Source organism: Vicia villosa, linkage group LG7, assembly GCF_029867415.1.
Source record: "Vicia villosa cultivar HV-30 ecotype Madison, WI linkage group LG7, Vvil1.0, whole genome shotgun sequence".
NCBI lineage: Eukaryota > Viridiplantae > Streptophyta > Magnoliopsida > Fabales > Fabaceae > Vicia > Vicia villosa.
The window spans coordinates 105,273,084-105,294,709 of record NC_081186.1 but is presented as its reverse complement, the minus strand read 5'-3'; the positions used below and the strand labels follow the sequence as shown (position 1 = coordinate 105,294,709).

General features: G+C 33.4%; 1 protein-coding gene across 3 annotated transcripts; it reads left to right on the top strand.

Moving 5' to 3' along the window:
* The first annotated feature begins 5,953 nt into the window (after window positions 1–5,953).
* LOC131616376 (uncharacterized) lies at window positions 5,954–18,422 on the top strand. Of its 3 annotated transcripts, none has more exons than XM_058887691.1 (10): window positions 5,954–6,683; window positions 6,777–7,872; window positions 8,052–8,327; window positions 8,447–9,217; window positions 10,710–11,281; window positions 11,683–15,709; window positions 16,068–16,208; window positions 16,482–16,738; window positions 16,912–17,163; window positions 18,026–18,422. In XM_058887691.1, the coding sequence occupies exons 1-6, from the start codon at window positions 6,145–6,147 to the stop codon at window positions 14,756–14,758; spliced, it is 6,330 nt and encodes a 2,109-aa protein (XP_058743674.1). In that variant the 5' UTR covers window positions 5,954–6,144; the 3' UTR covers window positions 14,759–15,709; window positions 16,068–16,208; window positions 16,482–16,738; window positions 16,912–17,163; window positions 18,026–18,422. The 3 variants fall into 3 exon arrangements, with proteins under 3 accessions (XP_058743674.1, XP_058743675.1, XP_058743672.1); XM_058887692.1 differs by adding an exon at window positions 16,318–16,380 and having other exon boundaries at window positions 16,482–17,163; XM_058887689.1 differs by having other exon boundaries at window positions 16,482–17,163.
* Window positions 18,423–21,626: the final 3,204 nt, after the last annotated feature.

The window sequence follows — 21,626 nt, the reverse complement described above, 5'->3', positions numbered from 1 at the left end:
AAAAACCATAGAAAACCTTTTGGTAGGTGTTACCCATTAACTGTAGGCTAGGGTTTCCTTTAAGGTTTAGATTTACCACTATTGTTTTTAAACATTGAATTTCTTTTATGCGTGATTCTCTTCTCATCTCATACTCTGTGAATGTCGCGTACCTTTAATTATTTATTTATTGTTTGCCATTTTAATTCTAGAAAGTATGTATAGGTCGCAATAAGTTTTCTTGTAATAGTAATTAGGTTTATATTTCTGCCTTTTATTTTCCGCATCTCCGGGTTTTTGGCTTTGTATTCGCCTCCTCGAAGGTTTTTGGCTTTGTATTCGCATCTCTAGGAACTTTTAATTTCCACACTTTATTTTTCTGTAAATATATTAACTGTGTGGTTAGTAACAATAGGGAGTGGCAAGACTATTAACTGAATCTAGATCACTAATTTACAAGATAATATAATTGAATCAGAATCACATGATTGTTGCACCCACACACCTTTGAGGTAACCCCCTTTTATGTTGCCTTCGATTCAAATCATCATACTCCTTCGATAAAAGATCATAGTCCCTTCGAGTTACTTACGATTCAAAATGATCTCGTCCCTCGATGTCGCCTTGATAAATGATGATCGTCCCTCCGAATGCTAAGGTATCCTTACAAGTTGCCTGCAAATGACTATTCACATCCTTTCCTAAAGGCTTCCTACCCTTTTTATGGTATGGATATACTTATGGCAAACGATGATTCTCGATGACCCTTAACATCCAATGAAAAGACTACCTACCTTCCTTATGGTATGGATAGCCCTTTCAAACGAAAGACCTCAAGAACAAGAAAGACGAACTTAGGGTAGGTACTCTTAACTGCTTGCTCAATTCAAAATTCAAAATGCTTTTCGCACACTTCTTTCCAAAATAAATTCCAAAAGGCTACACTTATTTACAAGTTAAAGTCCTTATTCAAAATCTTTTTCTAAATCACACACTACAGTTTCTTTCAAACAAATCAAACAAACAAGTGAGCTAAGAAATTAAGAGCCCATGGATAACCATGGATACCAAAGGTGCTTACGCCTTCCCTTTGTATAACCTACCCCCCGAACTCAAAATCTTTCAAAGGTCTTTCCTGTTCTTTTTGCCTTTCCAATTGGATAAAATAAAAGTCGGTGGCGACTCTTGCTATCCGCAACATTTAAAAAAGTCAGTTCTCCCACCGTATTACAGTTGTGATTTGTTACCTAGTTATGTGAGCAAGCAGTTAAGAGTACCTACCCTAAAAGTGGATCTTTCTTGTTCTTCAAGTATTTTATTTGAAAGGGTTATCCATACCATAAGGAGGGTAGGTAGTCTTTTCATTGGATGTACGGGTCATCGAGAATCATCGTTTTCCATAAGTCTATGCATACCATATGGGAGGTAGGAAGTCTTAGGAAAGGACGTGAATAGTCATTCGAAAGGACGATCATCATTTTATTCGAGGCAACATCGAGGGACAAGATCATTTCATTGTTTAGGCAACTCAAATGGACTATGATCTTTTGATGATGATTTAGAATCGTAGGCAGCATTTGCTAAGGTATCCCTACGCTCGAAGGGACTTGACTATTATAATCGTGGGTGTGTGCAACAATCACGTGAATTAGATTCAAATATTTATCTTGCATTAGGTGAACTAGATTCAATTTAGAGGTTACCACTCCCTACTTTACTAACCATGCCATTAATATAAAATAAAGGCAGAAGTAAAATTTCCTACGCTATTACAAGGCTTCGGAGAGGGGATTACAAACCAAAAACCGGGGGAAAGGCAAAAAACTTAAAAGGCAGAAATTATAAACCTAAACTATTACAAGAAAACTTATTGCGACCTATACAATTTTCTAAAATTGAAATGGCAGATAATAAACACACATGCGACATTCATAGAGCATGGGATGAGAAGAGAAATTCGTGAATATAAAGAGGTAATCAAGGTGATAAACCCTAAATTTTAAAGGTTAGTAGATAAACCTAAAAATAAAAACTACTAGTCAAAATTATAAATAAAACCTAAAAATAAACATAGAAAATTAATGGTTAAAAATTATATTAAAACCTAAAAATAATTAGCCTAAAGCTAATGGTAAAAAATTTGCCTAAAATTAAATTATTAGCCTAAAAAACCATAATTTGATTAAATTAAACTAATTCTAAATATTATTATTAATTAAACCTTAAACATAAAATTATATCAATTTACTTATGAAACCTAAAAACTAAATTATTGTTTTCATTAAAAAAAAGGTTTTGGTTTTGTTTTAAAAAATATATGGAATTGTTTTTTTTTAAAAAAAGGAGTAAAAAAATTAGAAAAACCTGGACGCTGGATTCTATATGGTACGCCCTTGAGGGTGTATGGTGGATCAACATGTTCTAGAACGTTGGATCTGACATTGAGTTGAATCCGGTGGCTGGTGTTGATGGTGCACCATGAGTGTGTGTTGGCTGCAGCCGCTGGATCTGAAAACAAATGCAATCAAACAATTGTTAAAAATTAATTGACATTAGCGGGATTTGAACCCACGTTTCTAAGGCTACAACTCTCCCTCTCTGACCACATGAATCAAACGCGCTTTGTTGATTATTAATGCCGTCCATATCAATAAATATCAAAACACGCTGTAATTTGAAAAGTCAAAGAACACAGGTTAGCCGGGCCCATTATCCATTGCATGGACGGATTGCGTGTGGGGAGAGAATCAACAAATATTGACCACCCAATCACCAACATGCGCGTGTGGTCCACCAACCATAACACTATTCATCATCATCTTCCTCAAATCAGCTACGAACCTACTTCAGCTTTGCCATGGTTTTAGCTACGAATTATGGTAGCCATTTTCTGCAAGAAGCAAAACTAAAAAAAGCGTTAGACAAGGATCAAGTCCACCCAGATCTACTAAATGGATCCTCACGGACTCAATGGTGGCACCCGATTTGTCTGAAAACGTCTGTACGTGTGGATACGAAGAGCATAAGCTCTATGCCCTAACAATGGCATCTCCTTGTTCCGGCCTTAGGGCTTGCAAACAATGACTCTAATGTACTTCATCTAGATTTTTTGCGACTTTGAACGCTGTAGCCATTGGCCCCCATCTTCTTGGTAGACTTCTGATTATTTTCTTGACATGATCAGCTTTAGTATATCCTTTGTTTAGAACTCTTAAGCCATCAATCAAAGTTTGAATCCTCGAGAACATGGCTTCAATGGTCTCATCATCTTCCATCTTGAAGGCTTCATACTTCTTGATAAGAGCCGGAGCTTTTGTCTCTTTGACTTTAGCATTGCCTTCATGAGTCATTTTGAGTGACTCAAACATGTCGTGTGTTGTGTCTCTGTTTGTGATTTTTTCATATTCAGCGTGTGAGATAGCACTTAGTGAGATGATTCTGGCTTTGTGATGGTTCTTGAAATCCTTCTTTTGTTGATCTATCATGTTTTTTTTGTCTATCTTTTTGCCTTCATTTATAGGATGTTCGTAGCCATCTACTATAGTATCCCATAGGCTAGGATGACATCCTAGAAAGAAGCTTTCTATTCTATCTTTCCACTATTCGAAGTTTTCCCCATTGAATACAGGAGGTCTTGAAAAACCATTGTTGTTTACTTCATTAGCCATAGTGTTTTCCTTCTGGATCTTTATTTGGCACGGTTAAGTGTTTGCACCCAGAACCAATCGCTCTGATGCCAATTGAAGGTTGAGAAAACACTTAGAGGGGGGGGGGGTTGAATAAGTGTTTCTTTTTCGTTTAGAGCAACAATAGACAGAACACAGTTATTTTTATCCTGGTTCATTTGCAACTCAAACTACTCCAGTCCACCCTCCACAGATGATTAGCCTCTCTCAATGAGGACTTAATCCACTATAATCAGAACTTTATTACAATTGCACAGCCAACCGATGTGACTAACAATACAATGCACGAGCTAACTGCTGGTGACTAACAACCTGCACAAACCAACTGTTTGTGACTAACTAACTTCTAAGACTCAACTAGTCCTAGACTTCTTGAGACTTCTGGCCCAACTGGTCTCTCAAAGAACTGTTACCGAGTAACCTTAAATGATAGTGTTTAAGATTGCTTCTACAAAGCGTTAATCACAACTGTGATATTTCACTAATATTTAGCACAGAGAGTTTGAACTCAGAATATGGATATGAAAACTTTTTCTTCAGCGAGTTTTGATGTATCTTCATACTTTGATGATTTTCAGAGAAATGATGTTTGCATCTATTTTTTTCATTGTTGTTTTAAACGAACATGAATATATAGCTCAAGATTTTTGTCCGTTAACTTGATTCTTGAACGAAACATTTAATGTTTGCGTGTTTGCTTTTCGTTTTTGTTTTCTCCAACGAGCTGCATGTGGATAGCTTCTTCAATCAACCTTGGGAATGACATTTTTTGAGTGTTGCAATCGCCTTGCTAATGATTATGTTTTTAACGGATCTTTCTTTCTGAATCAGATTTCATGAACTTCTGTTCAGCTTTGAATTCATCTTCTGTATCAGTATGTTTGCAGCGGTTTTGGTGCTTTATCCGAAGTTGCCTTAAGACTTTGAGTATCTTTGCATTTATTCATCTTTGTTTATCAAGTTCTAGAGGTACTTGAATTAAAACATCTTCTGAAATCAGAAACATATAATTAGAGTACCATATTTACTTATACAAAATTTATTTGCTTGTTATCATCAAAACACTAATTATATGATTAGAACCAAACTATATTCTAACACGTAGTTTTGATAAAGAATGACCCAAACACATCCGAACCAATTGTGATTTTTTGCGGTTTCGATTTGGTTTGGTTTAATTTTGCGATTTTGTATTAAGTCGATTTAATTTGAACACCCCTAATTATCACTGTTCGTTTCTTTGCTATTTAGTAAAATAACAAGAACTGAAAAATGGTATGGGCCCCATAAATATTACATCTTTGAGTGTTGCTATGTTTACACCAAAAGTTTAACACCACACTTTTACACCGTATCAAATACATCATGCCCAATGTGGTTGTTTGTGTCGGAGCTAATAAAAATTAATGATTAAACATTTTAAAAAGTAAAACCGTATTATTATACGGTGTAAGTGTTAGATTTTAGTGTAAGAGTAATGCTATTCTTACACCCATTTTTTTACACCAATACTTACACCAAACACTGTTCACCGTATTTATATGGTGAACAGTGTTTTTTAAAATAAAATAATACTTTTTATTTTTTATTTTTAAAATTACGGACGACACTATTTATGTACGGACGTGCATTAACCAACTTCATTACTGCATTAACTAAATTTTTACACTGCATTAACCAAGTTTGATGACAGCTAAAAATTATTTTTAATACCTGAATGTTGCATTAACCAAGTTTTTACTCTGCATTAACCAAATTTGATAACTACTGTAAAGTACTGTTTATGGATGTAAGAATGACATTACTCAAATTTGGTTAATGCAGTGTAAAAACTTGGTTAATTCAGTGTAAAAACTTGGTTAATGCATTAATGAAGTTGGTTAATGCAACATCCAGGTATTAAAAATAATTTTTACCAGTCACCAAACTTGGTTAATGCAGTGTAAAAACTTGGTTAATGCGGTAATGAAGTTGGTTAATGCAACATTCAGGTATTAAAAATAATTTTTAGTAGCCACCAAATTTAGTTAATGCAATATAAAAACTTTGTTAATGCAATAATGAAATTGGTTAATGTACGTTCATACATTAACAGTGCCGTCCGTAAAAAATATTTTTTATAAAAATTATTATTATATTTAAAAAAACACTGTTCACCGTATAAATACGGTGAATAATATTTGGTGTAAGTATTGATGTAAAAAATGGGTGTAAGAATAGCATTACTCTTTAGTGTAAATATAGTGTTTCTATGCATGTTTCTTCTCAACTTCTTCTATGCATTCCAAGCAAGAGAAATAAAATTCTCTTATTACTTCTCTCTCCAATATCTCTATCAAGCACACCCTTACTCACTTAACTCCTTCCCAAAGTAGATGCCATAACATATAAATTAATTCAAGAGTGTTGTAATCCGAAAAAACCTGTTACTCTTTACTGTACATTTTCTTCTCAGCGTTGACTTCATTTCAAGGAATTGATGGATTCTCCTTCTTTTTCTTCTCCTCCTTCTTCTCCTTCTCCATCTTCTTTATCCTCCAATTCCCGATTGATGCACGATGTGTTTATCAATTTTAGACGAGAAGACACTAGCAAAACTTTCGTTTCTGATCTCGATGTTGCTCTCTCCAAAGCCGGAGTCGAATCATACATCGATTATCACCTCCACAAGGAAACCGATCTGGATTCTGAACTACTGGGAGCAATAGAAGATGCTCGTATATCTATCATTGTCTTCTCCAAAAATTATGCAGAATCTAGCTGGTGTCTTAACGAGCTGGAAAAAATTATGGAATGCCGCAAAATTCTTGGCCAATTTGTTGTCCCTGTGTTTTATGATGTTAACCCTTCCGATGTTCGTCGCCAGAGGGGTGATTTTGGACAAGTTTTGAGGGATACTGCAAAAGAAGTATACTTTCATTCAGAAGGAGAAGAAAAGATGGAAAATGTGTTGTCAAATTGGAGCACTGCACTCACCGAAGCTGCTAATTTGTCTGGTTGGCATGTCCCCAATTACAGGTAAACGTAAATCAGCACTTTTTAGTTTCTTAGGGTTTTTTCTTGTTTCTGGAACATATTTTTGACCTTGTATAGTTATTATTACAATCCAAGGTATCAAGATGAACTAGTGCAGCAAATTGTTGAGGCTGTCTTGAGAAAGCTGCAAAGAGAATCTTTGTTTATTGCCTCATTTCCAGTTGGACTGGAGTCCTATGTGGAAGAAGTGACTGACATTATAGAAAATCATTCTGGCCAAGTTTGCTTGATAGGGATCTGCGGAATGGGTGGATCTGGTAAAACAACTGTGGCCAAATCCATCTATAATCAAATTCATTGGAATTTTATGAATAGAAGTTTCATTGCAAATGTTAGAGAAGTTTGTGAGGAAAATAACGGGATTATTCAGTTACAACAACAATTACTTTGGGATATCAAGAACAAAAATATGATGATAGATAGCATTGAATCAGGGGAAATGATGATCAATGATCTTCGTGGCACTAAAGTACTCGTTGTACTCGATGATGTGACCACATTTGAACAGCTAAAAGCGCTATGTGCAAATTTTAGATTGTTTGGTCCAGGAAGTGTATTCATTGTTACTACTAGAGATGCAGGCCTGCTTAAGCTCGTTAACGCGGACTATGTCTGCACAATGAAGGAATTGGAGGACGATGAGTCCCTTGAGCTTTTCAGCTGGCATGCTTTTAGACAGCCTATTCCAAAGGAAAAATTCAGGGAACTCTCGAGGAATGTAGTTGCTTATTGCCGAGGATCACCATTGGCTCTTGAAGTCCTTGGTTCTAACTTATATGAGAGAAGAAAAGAAGATTGGAAAAATGTGCTCTTAAAATTAGAAAGAATTCCCAATCATCAACTGCAACAGAAAATGAGACTAAGCTTTGATGCTTTAATGGATGATATGCAAAAGGATATATTTCTTGATATATGTTGTTTCTTTATAGGTAAGGACAGATCCTATGTTACAGAAATACTAAATGGCTGCGGATTTTATGCTGGTGTTGGGATAGCTGTCCTCATAGAGCGGAACCTTGTAAAAATTGAGAAAAATAACAAGCTTGGAATGCATGACTTAATAAGAGACATGGGAAGAGAAATTGTCCGCGAAAGTTCAGCTAAAGAGCCTGGGAAGCGTAGTCGATTGTGGTTTCACGAGGATGTACATCATATTTTGACCACAAATTCTGTAAGAACTTTAATCACCTTTATCAAGATCATATGACTCTTTATTTGTTACTGAACTGTTTTGCCTTGTTATGTTCCTTACAAGTGTGCTTAGGCTGCAATTCTATTGTTTCATACATCATTTTGCTTCTAGCAAAAAAAAAAGGGTTCCTTTTATTTTAATGTTTTCCTCACATGTAGGGAACAGAAGTTATAGAGGGACTGGTTTTGAAGTCGGAAAGTACCATGAGAGTTCGCTTCAATACTAATTCTTTCAAGAAGATGAAGAAGCTCAGACTTCTACAACTTGATGGTGTTGACCTCAATGGAAATTATGGGAACCTTTCTAAAGAACTGAGATGGCTTCATTGGCGAGGATTTACCTTGAACTATATACCTGATGAATTTTATCAAGGAAATCTAGTTGTTATCGACTTAAAATACAGCAATATTGAAAAAGTTTGGAATAAAACCCAGGTGTAGTATTAACATTTTATTTTGAAACTAGAAGTTGTTTATAATTAATTATAATTGTTGCCACCATTTTATTTTCCATTTTTCTCTAATTTTTATTTTAAACATTTATCTTCTATCAGGTGCTTGTGAATCTAAAAATTCTCAATCTTAGTCATTCGAGATACTTGAAAAGAGGCCCAGACTTTTCAAAAATACCAAATCTTGAAAAGCTCATAATGAAGGATTGTCCATCTTTGTCCAAAATACACCCATCCATTGGAGATCTCAACAATATTCTTCTGATAAATTTGAAGGACTGTACAAGCCTTAGCCATCTTCCAAAGAAGATGTATCAACTGAAATCTTTGGAAACTCTCATCCTTTCGGGTTGTTCAAAGCTTGACAAGTTGGAAGAAGACATAATGCAAATGGAATCCTTGGTGACGCTGATTGCAGACAATACAGCTGTTAAAGAAGTGCCCTTTTCAGTAGCAAGATCGAACATCGATTATATATCCCTAATTGGATATGAAGGACTCTCACGCGATGTTCTTCCTTCTCTCATTTGGTCTTGGATGTCACCAACCATGAGGTCTCTTCCCTATATTTCCCCATTTAGGAACATTACATATTATCTAGCTTCTATCGATGAACAGAAAAATAACTTGGGCTTTCTATCACCAACGGTTAGCAACCTTTTACAACTGAGAATAATAGGGGTACGATTCTGCTCAAAGATTCAACTTACTCAAGAGTTACGAAGAATTCTTGATGATCAATATGATGTTAGATTTACCGAAGTGGAAACATCACATGCACCACAAATCTCAAATCTTTCCCTGAGATCACTTTTGATTGGAATGGGAAGTTTCCACATGGTTATCGATACTCTTAGCAAGAGCATATCACAGGTTCCTTTCCTATCCTCTTGGCTTTTTCTAACCTTTATCTATTATAACATGTTAAATCTAAAGCGCCACATACTGTAGCATATATACCTCAATGCTTTACTTCTAAGCAGTTTTGTCTTCTCAATAATTTAGATTAGCTGTCACCCTTATAAAACCTTTTTTTAGTGTTATTGTATGTAACTACTATCTCACAGTAACTAGATCAGAAACTGTCAATGTCTGCTGTACACTTGTTCCTTTACTCTCAATATTAGTAGGAACCCACCCACAGTGAATGTTACTACACCATTACTATTTTCTGTTTAGGAAGAATTGATTTACTTGCTAGAACTGATTATGTGGAGTAAAGCATAGCTAACAAGGTATTTTACATTACTGACAAACAACTGTACAGCTTCTGATGTCTTAAAGAGAAAACATAGCAGAAAATAAATAAGTAACGGGTCATGCTAACATGTACCCTTAGGGCACATGTTAAGGATACTATAATTAGAAAAATTAAAATGTAATTAAATGCAATAAAGTCATATTTAAAGTTTCGATACATTGAATGCACGCGTTCCAAGAAAATAATTCTATAAATATCTCATTATATTGTGCCCTTGGGGCACATGTTAGCTTTTTCCATTAGTAAATAGTAGGATTCTCTAAGTTTCTGATTTACCTGTTGGTTTGCAACTGTTCATAAAATAAAACTTCATTCACATAGAGCAGTAAGATCATAGATCTGTAGGAGGAATTGTGTACAAAGATATACTATGACATTTGTTATTGTTAAACTATGATTTTTGAGCAGGAAAGACATGAGAAATCTATGAAGTATACCAAGCTGTAAATATAATAAAATATGTAGGTTTTTGAGAAAATGATACCTCAACGGGGAAATAATTAATCTGTCAATTAACAAACCGCTCATTTTGATTAGATCTATTAATTTTGTAACGGAGAAATATTGGAAGAAAAATGAGAACATGATTGTATGGGTGAGAGTTACTCAATAAGTTCAATAGAGAAGAAAGATTGTTAGGTGTGTTTTGAGAGGTGCCACCTAAATCTTTTTTTGACATGACAAAATTTGGAATACATGACACTAAATTGATGAAGTGGCGATGATAGGATTTGCGACTCTGTTTTAATAAATTATAAATAGTTTCTAAGATTACAAACTGATCCTAGAATATTAACTAATATGCCCTACATAGTAATATCAAAGATATTCTATGATATTAAATATATTCTAATATGTGGTATTATTTTATATTATAAAATACTCATTACAAGTTGAAGGATATTTATTTTTTTAATGGGAAAAAGGATATCCCCGAGGGCATATTAGTTCTTTCGACTAGCTTCCTAGTTTATAGTTTTCTTTATGCAGTACTCATTTATATTCTTAAACATATTAGCCTTTTGGAATTGGGATTGACATTTACAAAAAGTCCATTTGAATAGTATAAGCACTTAATTAAGTTAGCATATGCTCTTGATACAGGGATTAACAACCAATGATTCTGGTGAATATTTCCTTCCGGGGGACAATTATCCTTCTTGGTTAGCCTATACAAGTGAAGGATCTTCCGTACATTTTCAAGTGCCTGAGGATAGTGATTTCTGCATGAAGGGAATAACTTTATGTGTTGTTTATTCATCAACATCTGAAAACATGGCTGCTGAATGTCTCGCCAGTGTTATTATAATTAACTACACTAAATTCACCGTTCATACATACAAGCGAGATACAATAATGTCCTCTAACGATGAAGATTGGAAGAACGTAGCATCAAATCTAGGACCTGGCGACAATGTGGAGATATTTGTAGCTTTTGGGCATGGGTTGATTGTTAAGAAGGCAGCTGTCTATCTATTATATGACCGGTCAATTACTATGGAAGTTTCTGCTGATGAGAAAGACGGTTCGATGAATGATGTTGTTCCTATGTTTGGTTTGTGGAGTTGTGATTATAAAAAGGATGAAACAAGTAAAAGATACCAGGAAATTCTGAATCAATCAGAGAAAGCTGATGAGATAGAGGTTTTGGGGAATGATGTTTACGGCAACAAAAGGTAGAAAAATTGTTTTGCATTTGATTGTATTATTTTAAAATTGATTTAGGAGAAATGGTTGTTTGAATCAAAACATTTCATTTTTAATAATAAAATTCATCTCATCTAGCCTTTATTTTTTGGTATGTTTTATTTAAAGTTCTATTTCACTAAGACCCTTTCTGCAAATATGAAAAATTGCATGTAAAAACAAAAAACTCAAATATAGGTTATAACTAAAAGTCATTAAGCCTTGCTATATGCTATTGCTGAAAGCCTCTTTAACATGTGACTAAATTTTCTTTTTTTAAATAAATATGATACCTATCATGTATAGCATATAGAAATATTTTTATCATTCGTATAAAAAAGAGAAAAGAAGAGAAGGGTCAAAATGTACTAATCTTTTTTTGTTTTAATAGGTTGGCTTCTGCAGCTGCAGCCTCTCATGAACATGGACAGATTTATGGTGTTATGGATGAGTTGGAAAAACTTAAGAGCTCTGTTGAATGCTTAAGATTTGAGCTCCTTGATGCACAGGAGAAACAGGAACAATATTATGTTGTGCAAAGAAGGCTCGAAGATGTGCTTCATCTTGCAGATGACTTACTAGATGAGTTTGTTATTGAAGGTATGAGATACAAAGTGAATGCAGGTGATAAGAAAAAGATGTCACGGGTATTTCGTTCATTATCTTTGAACCATACTTATCTTCGCCGAACAATGGTTCCTAAATTTGAAAAAATAAAAAAAATGTTTGATGATGTGGCGGCAGAAATAGCTAAGTTGAATTTAAGCCCAAAAGCTGCGGTGATTAAGCAAACTGACAGCTTAAGGAACAAATCTATTTTGTTTTTGTTAGAATCAGATATCGTTGGAAGAGAAGATGATAAAAAGGAAATTATAAATCTCTTGAGGCAACCACGTGGAAATATATCATCCATTGCTATTGTTGGTATGGGAGGTATAGGCAAGACAGCTCTTGCTCAGTTCGTATATAATGATGTGGAAGTGCAAAATCATTTTGAAAAAAAAATGTGGGTATGTGTATCTCGTAACTTTGATGTCAAGACTATTGTGAAGAAAATGTTGGAGTCATTAATCGATTGCAAAATTGATGATAAGTTATCCATTGAATACATACAACATAAACTTCATGAAAATTTAGCTGGTGAAAGGTATTTGTTAGTCTTGGATGGCATTTGGTATTCTAATCATGAAAACTGGACTCAATTGAGAACTTATTTGATGTGCGGTGCTGAAGATAGTAAGGTTTTAATGACAACTCGTGATAGCAGTCTGGCAGAGAGACTGGAAGCAAGCGACCTCTATTTTTTGAGTGGTTTGACTCTAGATGTATCTTGGAGTATTTTAAAGAAAATGATATTTAGGAATGAAACCAATGGAGTGGATCAAAAACTTGAATCAATTGGTAAACAAATAGCAGAAAAGTGCATGGGACTTCCACTAGCAGTTAGAACACTGGGCGGCCTATTACAGTGTAAAAGTGAAGAAACGGAATGCATGGATGTCTTACAAGGAGTGTTTTCGGAATTAGCCGAACACAGAGAAAGCATCATACTACCAATCTTGAAAATGAGTTACCAAAGTTTATCACCTCGGTTAAGACAATGTTTTTCTTATTGCTCTTTATTTCCTAAGGATTGGGAAATCGAGAAGGATCTATTGATTCAACTTTGGATGGCACAGGGTTATCTTCAATGCTCAAATGAAAAGGAACTCATGGAAGACACTGGTGAAGAATTTGTGAAGATTTTCTTGATGAGGTCATTTTTCCAAGATGCAAAAGTGGGTGAAGATGGTGATATAGTTAGTTTCAAAATGCATGATTTAATGCATGATCTTGCAATGCAAGCAGCTGGCAGTGACTGTTGTCACTTGGACAGTGTAATAAAAAGCCGTGTACGAAGAGCCATGCATGTATCGCTGGAACCCAATGCAGTTCATTTGTTAGACTCATTTGATGGAAGCAGGTTGCGAACTTTGATTTTGCTGTCTTCCGATGAGGAATTGAATGAGGATGAATTGTCAGTCATTTCAAAATTCGAACAGTTGCGTGTCTTGAAGCTGTCGAATTGTTCTTTAAGCAAGTCTTCTAGATCAATTGGAAAAATGAAACATTTAAGATATCTTAACTTGTCAAATTGTAGAGGACTGGGAAGTCTTTACAAATCCTTGAGCAGTCTTGTTTTGTTACAAACACTAACATTGACACCTAATGAAAAAGTGGAGCTTTCTACAAAGGTTGTATCAAAATTGATCAATTTGAGACACCTTCACATCTCTGATTGGGAAGCCTCCAGAGATAAGACACCATTTGGATTTGTAAAACTGAGCATTTGGCAGCATAAGAGGATGAATTTTTCAAGGTGGCTTTCTCCACTGACAAATATTGTTGAAATATCTTTCTTTTTGTGTGGAAGTCTCCAGTTTCTCCCACCATTGGAGCGTCTCCCGTTCCTTAAGTCACTTCATATAGGTTTCCTTGAAGAACTGGAGTACATATATTATGAACAAGATTTTTCTTCAGTGTTCTTTCCATCTCTAAAGAGCCTCTCTTTGCAGTTTTGTTACAAGTTGAGGGGATGGAGGAAGATGGGAGATGATTTCAATAATACTAACTCTTCACAAAATCTCTTCTTGCCTGCCTTTCCTCGTTTGTCTCAATTATCAATCATAGGATGTTTGAAGTTGACTTGCATACCTGCCTTTCCAAATCTTGAAATCGGATTGGAATTGTATGATAGTAGTGTGGAAACATTGGTAACAACACTGAACAAGGAAGCATTGAATGGCTTCCCTGCTCTTTCCATGCTCAAATCCTTGCATATTGACGGAGTGAGCCTGGATGTGAAAAGTATCCCGAGTGATTGGATGAAAAATCTCACTTCTCTCCAGTTTCTTCATATTAATTGGTTTTCATCTCAAACATTCCGGGATACAGAAACTTGGTTTGAGAACAACTCCGAGTGTCTTCCTTCTCTACAAATAATTGGCTTTCATAATTGTGAAGAGGTAGAGGTATTGCCTGATTGGATCTGCAACCTCTCATCGCTTCAGCATCTGAAGATGCATGATTGCATCAATTTAGCATCACTGCCCAATAGAATGTCCAGTCTAACCAACTTACAGACCCTAGAAATCATTGGATGTCCCCTCGTAGTTGAAGAATGCCAGAAACAAACGGGTGAAACTTGGGACAAAATTTGTGATACGCCTTTAACGCATGTGTATGAGTGGAGGGGTAAAAAGGGAAATAGGGAGGAAGGGGTAAGGATTGAAAGGAGGAATGATGAAGTGGGGGTGGAATTGGGAGGGAAAATAACTAATTACTCAGGGGGCAGTAAGAGAGTGGAGGAAGGGATTGAAGAAATCAGTGAACACACACAGAAGAGAATAAAGGGAGACCTGACGTATGGTGTGAGGCATTCAAGAAGCAGTTTGGTGGCTGAGCAGTCAGAGTCATTGTTATTATGAGAATATTAGTATCTTCATTTACCAATTTGTAAGGAGCTAGTCTTCATTCCATCTTAGTACTATTTTTCATTGTAAGAAGTTAGTCACAATCTTCAATATGCATCTATTCCATTACTTCCGGCTATTACACTTTTGTTATCTGTTATCACTGTTTTGGTCTATCATACAATATAAAAAAGCAAGATGAGTTCTTTGGCAAATTTGCCAAGTGTCACTCTCTTATGCATTCTCACAATTTCTTCTCATTCTATTTATAGTAAATTCTATTACTTCTTTATATTTTAACATTTTATTTTTTTAGTTATATTTATTTGTTATCATTATTCACTTTTGAGAATCTGAAACATCTTCCCTTTCCTCTTCATACACAAAGTATTTACTGTTTGGACCATTAAGAAATCGATTTTGTGCCTTGAAAACAACCAAAACCACGTTCACCAAAATCGATTTGGGGAAGAGGAAGAAACAAGCCGTTTCACCTCTTCTCCCTCTCCAAATCACACCCACATCAAAAACTTTGCCCCTCTTCTCTCTCTTTTGATTTCTGCTTCAAGATGACCATACCACAATTCTCTCCCTTATTCTATCTCTTTTCCGTCAACAATAACAATCTCTCTTCTCCCTCTGGTCTTCAAACCCAACGCGACCGAAATTCGCCGTTAAATGGAAAACAAAGTGAAACCCTTCTCATCTTTCATTGCAATCTCTCTTTCACTCCTCATTTTATTCATTCTCTCCATCTCTCATTAACATAGGGTTCAATCCCTCTTATTCTCAAAACACATTCTCAAAACACATGAAAGAAGATGCATAGGGTTTTAGAAACCAGTTTGATTTTGGTTATCAATTGTGAAAAGTTTTAGTTATCCAGCATTGAACCATCAACCACTTTGCCTGAGTTCTTGCGCACTCAAACTCGATTCAAGTGTTTCAAACTCAGTTGTGGTGAAGGTATATTATATTCTATTATTCTGCTTGATTTGGATTATGAATATCATTTTTAATCATTTTAATTTTCTCTATATTTTACTCTATTTTATTTTCTTAATTTTCAGCAATTCTGATTCTGATAAATTTTACTTTCGTTCTATTTCAATAATATTGTTTAATATAAGAATTTTTGGAATTCAGAATGTTGATTTCCTGAAATAAATAAATTAGAGAAAAATAATATAATACTTTTTGTGATTCAGATTCTGAATGTTGAATTGGTGAAATAAATAAATCAGATTTAAATACTCAAACTTGGATATATGCAAATTGAAGTTAATTCAATATGGTACCGATGTGGTTTATATAACTTATGCAGGTTTAGGGGCAATCATTTGAAGCAAATGAATTACTGGAGTGTCAAGGCATAAAGAGACATCAAGCAATTTTGTAGTGCTTTGAAGTTTGAAGTGCAAGGCATGAACTTCGTCAAAGGTCTTAGATTAGACACAACTACTAAGTAAGTTTAATCTTTATCATGTTTCTATATTTTGGCATCTGTAATATTTGAGATGTTTGATTAATGATGAATATTTTTCAGAGATATTGACTGTTGTATGTATTACCAGGTAGGGTTGGACACGAAATTACCGATTGAATCTGATCCAACCCGCGTGTTTTTTGAGACCTTAGTATTGTGTTTGGTTTATCTTATTTGAGCTATTTATGGTTATAGTTTTATCATTTGTGCAGATTTGGTAAACTTATGGTTATTGTTTTATCATTTGTGCAGGTTTGGTAATACTTCAAGAATCAAATGCTATATGATGCATAAGGATTCTCAAGGATTTATGGAATTGTTTTCCTCTAATGAGAAACATGGTTCAACATATTCTTCAACTGCAATGAAGGATTTCTATACTTCTGCGATGGATGCCGCTGATGATTCCACTGATGAAGAAGACTACAAGGATAAAATCAACCCATTCATACAAAATTCTACATAATCATTGACGGTGAAACCTACCGGAGGCAAAATAATCATCGACGGTATTGATATATCCGCCTTAGGCAAAATTCTGTTGTTGTATATCATTATATTTACCATATATTGTCTCCTATTGTCTTATTGGAATGAAATACCACTATGGTCTATTGTTATGTATCATTATATTTACCATATTAATGAATGTCTTGGTATTTCAAATTATTCTACTGCGAAGTGACTGTCTTGAGCGCCTGTTCCTATGCAAAACCAAGGATGACCTCCACAAAGATGTTCGCATGATGGAGTTCGCCGCCGTTTTGATAATGTGTTACCTATGGCTAAGGATGCATTTCATACTGTTATTTTGAGTTCATAGTGGAACTCATCTTGGACTTGGAGTGGTTGATCATATAAGTTTCCATCCTTTGGTTGATGCTTCATTGGACTGCTAGGTGTTTAGCTACTGACATGGGTTCTAAGCTACAAGGTTAGTGGTAGCGCGAACGGATCACTTTGTATTATATATTATATGTTAAAAGGCGTTATGTTTGTTGGAGCAACCAATTGGGTTGATAACTATAATGTCCTTCTATTATCTTTCTCATACCAGTATGTGAAATGATGCAGGTGGCACAAGTTTTATCATAGGACATGAATCTTGATTAGGATGTGAAATAATATGTTTGTTACTTTTTACTTTCCACTGAAACTGATTTTATTTTACAAATATTTAACCTCCTTAGTTTTACTCCACCTGCTTTTACTTATATGTGATTATGTTGTTTTTAGTCATTCTTAGTCAATAACACATTTTGTTTTGCTTTTACTTTAATTTCCTCTGTGCTGAACTTTTAGAAGATTAATTAACTATGTTGAGTTATCAACTCGTTATTGCTTCAAAAATTAAAAAGTGAAGTAATGGTTTTTGAAATAAGATAATATAAAAGTGAAAACTAATCTAATAGTTAAAGTATATATTTGTCTTTTTTTAGTTAATTGCTAAAGTCACTCATTATGAATAATAAATTTAGCATCATTACTTCACTGTCCCATGTGTTGTTCTTTAGAAAAATTTGAACCGGAGATGCGATACTATTTCAGATTCGTGATTTCTCATTAGTAATTCTTTACCTGAAGTATTAGTTTTGCTTATGAAGTTACAAATTGTATCTAATAGAATTCAATACATAGACCAACCTTTCTTTTCTTTTTGTAATAGTAGCTAATCATTTCAAATATTGTTTTTTTTCTAATTATTTTCTATTGAATCCCTTTGAAATGAGAGAAAATATTTTTTAAATATAAATTATGAAATATTATTTAATATTATTTTAGTTTTTATTTTGCAGGCTTACTATTCTTCTAATGCTTTCGCTTTGGCTTCAAGGAAGTCTTCCCCAAGGGTGACAAATGAGGCTATCCAAAAGGTTGTTAGTGTTCTTCTGGATTTTAATTAGGTTATTTTCATATTCGATTAATTATAAGTTTGATTGTGGTAATAACGAGTTTTTTCAAGTTTTGCTACTCAACAACAGTACTACAGAGTCGCTATTTTAGCATTTTCTACTAAATACCATATTGGAGAGCTACAGTGCTTTGTTTAAGTTTCGCTATGTTATAGCGCTATAAGACACATTTTTATATAAGTTTCAGGGCTGATGGTTATGAATAAGAATATTATTGTTCATGGCTGCTTGCAGTGGATCATAGAGAAGAGTGACACATCATACTTTGTTTCCTTTTGAATGAATCTGAATGTTCTTTCAAACTGTAAATTGTTGTTGTTATTGTGTTTCGTTCTGACTTTTTGATGTTTGGTGTATTGTTAATGGTGATAAAAGAATTGGCTGTTGGAAGATAGCTTATAAGTAAAATATTGCAGAAAAATACCTTGTGTTACTCTAAGATAGAAACAAAATAAAATAAAAATAAAAACTAATAAAGTAGAATTAAGTGTCATAATGTCTATAATTTTGAGTTGTGATCATTTATCCAATTTGGAGGAAATTTTAGATAATTTTGAACTTTTGATTTATTGATAAAGTTGTGCTTTTTTTATAATAAAACAACTATGAATATATATTTTCTTTTCTACTCATGACTACCTACTGATCATTTTTTTCCGAAATGTTTTGTATTTAATATTTAATTTTTTTTAATTTATTCAGGACTCGTTTTTTATGTTCATTTTATTTATAGAGTATTTGAAATTAAATAAAAAATTTATTAGTATCTTACCAATTCTTTGTTATTTAATTTTGTTGTTAAAAGTTAATATACAATTTTTTTAATATTGTTTCAATTAACAAAAATATATTATATTATTTAACTAATTTTAATGTTACTATAACTATATTTATAAACAATAAATAATTATAAAACATTAGTAAATTTAAGAAATTTTGTCACGTGCCTCGCACGGGTAAACAAACAAGTTAATTTGTAAAGTCCCAAAGATGATTTTATAATCTCTTCATTAGAAAAGTACCCATACCCTCTTCAATGGATATAATTATGCTATAAATTTTTTATCCCACCCATCATTAAGTCCAAATTTTATATCGGTTTAATTATTCTCTATTTTTGTTTACACTTCATTCCTTTCAACAAAATACATATCTAGAATCAAACTAAAAAACATAGAAAGTAGAAACCATTAGTTAAAAAACTTGCTTTCACTGAGCTGATGTTCGTCACAATTGTTGCTCTCTCTACTATCGTTCTAATATGTTATGGTCGTCTTCTTCGTGTTCTAATTCTCTTTGTTAATTTTTTTTTTACCTTTTTGTTTCTTCTTCGAAAAAATTCCTTTTAATTTTGTTACAAAATAGTTTTGATGTGTGTTTGAGGTATGAAACATGTTAATTCATGTGTTTTTTTTATTGTATATTATATTTCTTAAGTTTTCAAATCTCTTCCCAACCTTCTGATGCCAAGTGTCAATTTTTATATTTGATAGTGCTTATTTCATGATGCAATAAAAATCATGTTATTGTTTCATATTAATTAAGAACAATTTGTAATTTGTTTGAAAAATAGAGTATTAGTCATGATGCAATTAAAATGGGATTTAACTTGATTTCTTATGTGAGATAATGAAGGGCGTCGTGAAAAATATGTCACTTTTACTCTCGATTGTTCTTACACCAAGGGGAAAAACTTATTAGTCATAAGTTCCATTCTAAATAAATGCACAAAAATAAAGTAAATCATTAATGAACAAAAGCAAAAACTAAAATACAAATTCTTAAACGGCCATCCAAAAACTTTCTTTTGTGAATTTTGTAACCGGTCATTAAGCAGGACGGAGGCAGAAATTCTCGTTAGTAAAGACAATATATATAAATAACTTATTTACTTTAGCTTAAATATTATATTTAAATTATATCTACCTTCATAATATATATATATATATATATATATATATATATATATATATATATATATATATATATATATATATATATATATATATATATATATATATAACTTATTTACTTTAGATTAAATATTATATCTAATCATTAAAATAATGTTGTTTGTTTTACCTTCATAAAATATGTTAGTTATTCAACCTATTATATCTTATTTGATTACCTTATTGGAGATGATGGAGAGATTGAATATCTTTATATTACAAAACACAATTCGGACACAAAATGTGTAATAGAAAAGCGATTGACTTTATCCTCTGGCTTGTACTTCACTTATATTAGTACAATTGAAGCACATACAACTGTAAATCAGAAGTTTACAAATAATGATAAATTTCTAATTTGGCATGACATGTTAGGTCATCTCGGTTATATAATGATGCGAAAAATAATTGAAAATTCATGCCGTCATCAATTAATGAATCAGAAAATTATTCAATCAAATAAGTTCTCATGCAGTTCTTGCTCGCAAAGGTAGTTGATAATTCAGCCTTCACCAACAAAAATTGAAAATGAATCTATCAGTTTTTTAGAGTATACATGATTATAATTGTGGGCTAATACACCCATCATGTGGACTATTTAGATATTTTATGATTTTAGTTGATGCATCAACTAAATGGTCACATGTTTGTTTGTTGTGAACTCACAACCAGACACTTGCGAGATTGCTAGCTCAACTAATTTGAATAAGAGCTCATTTCCCCGATTATCCTGTCAAAAAAATACGTCTTGATAATGCTGCAAAATTTTCATCTCAAGCATTTAATGAGTATTGTATGTCTATTGGAATTGACATTGAACACCCAATAGCACATGTTCATACACAAAATGGACTTGCAGAATCATTTATTAAACGTATAAAATTAATTGCAAGACCACTTATTATGAGATGCAAACTCCCAGTTTTTGCTTGGGGACATGAAATTTTGCATGCCGCAACATTGATTCGCATCAGGCCAACGAGTTACCACACCTCTTCCCCTTTACAATTAGTTTTTGGTAAAGAACCTAATATTGTCCATCTAAGAATTTTTGAATATGCGATGTATGTTCCAATTTCTCGACGATTTAACATGCCACCCCCCAAGGGGTATAGTTTAACCATTAAACCCTTGCCTAAAGTCATTAATTTTTAAAAAATATCCGTTTCTACCGGAAATTTCGAAAAATACCAAATTCTTAGAAATTTTCGTGAGTTTTTAGTGAAAATTTCAAATATATACCGAAAATTTTAAAAAAATTATCGGATTTTTTTTTGAAATTTCATACCGAAAATTTCAAATTCCCGGTAGAACAAATTATTATTATTTTTTTTTGCAAAAAATATACCGGAAATTTCATGCTTCACCCCCCACTAACTTATTCAAGGGTAATTTTGGATTAAACAAATGTGGGGGGTGACATGTATAATAAAAGGGGTGACATGTTAAATTGTCCAATTTCTCTAGCACAACGCAATAAGATGAGTCCTCAAAGGAGGATGAGAATATATGTTGGATATGAATCTCCATCT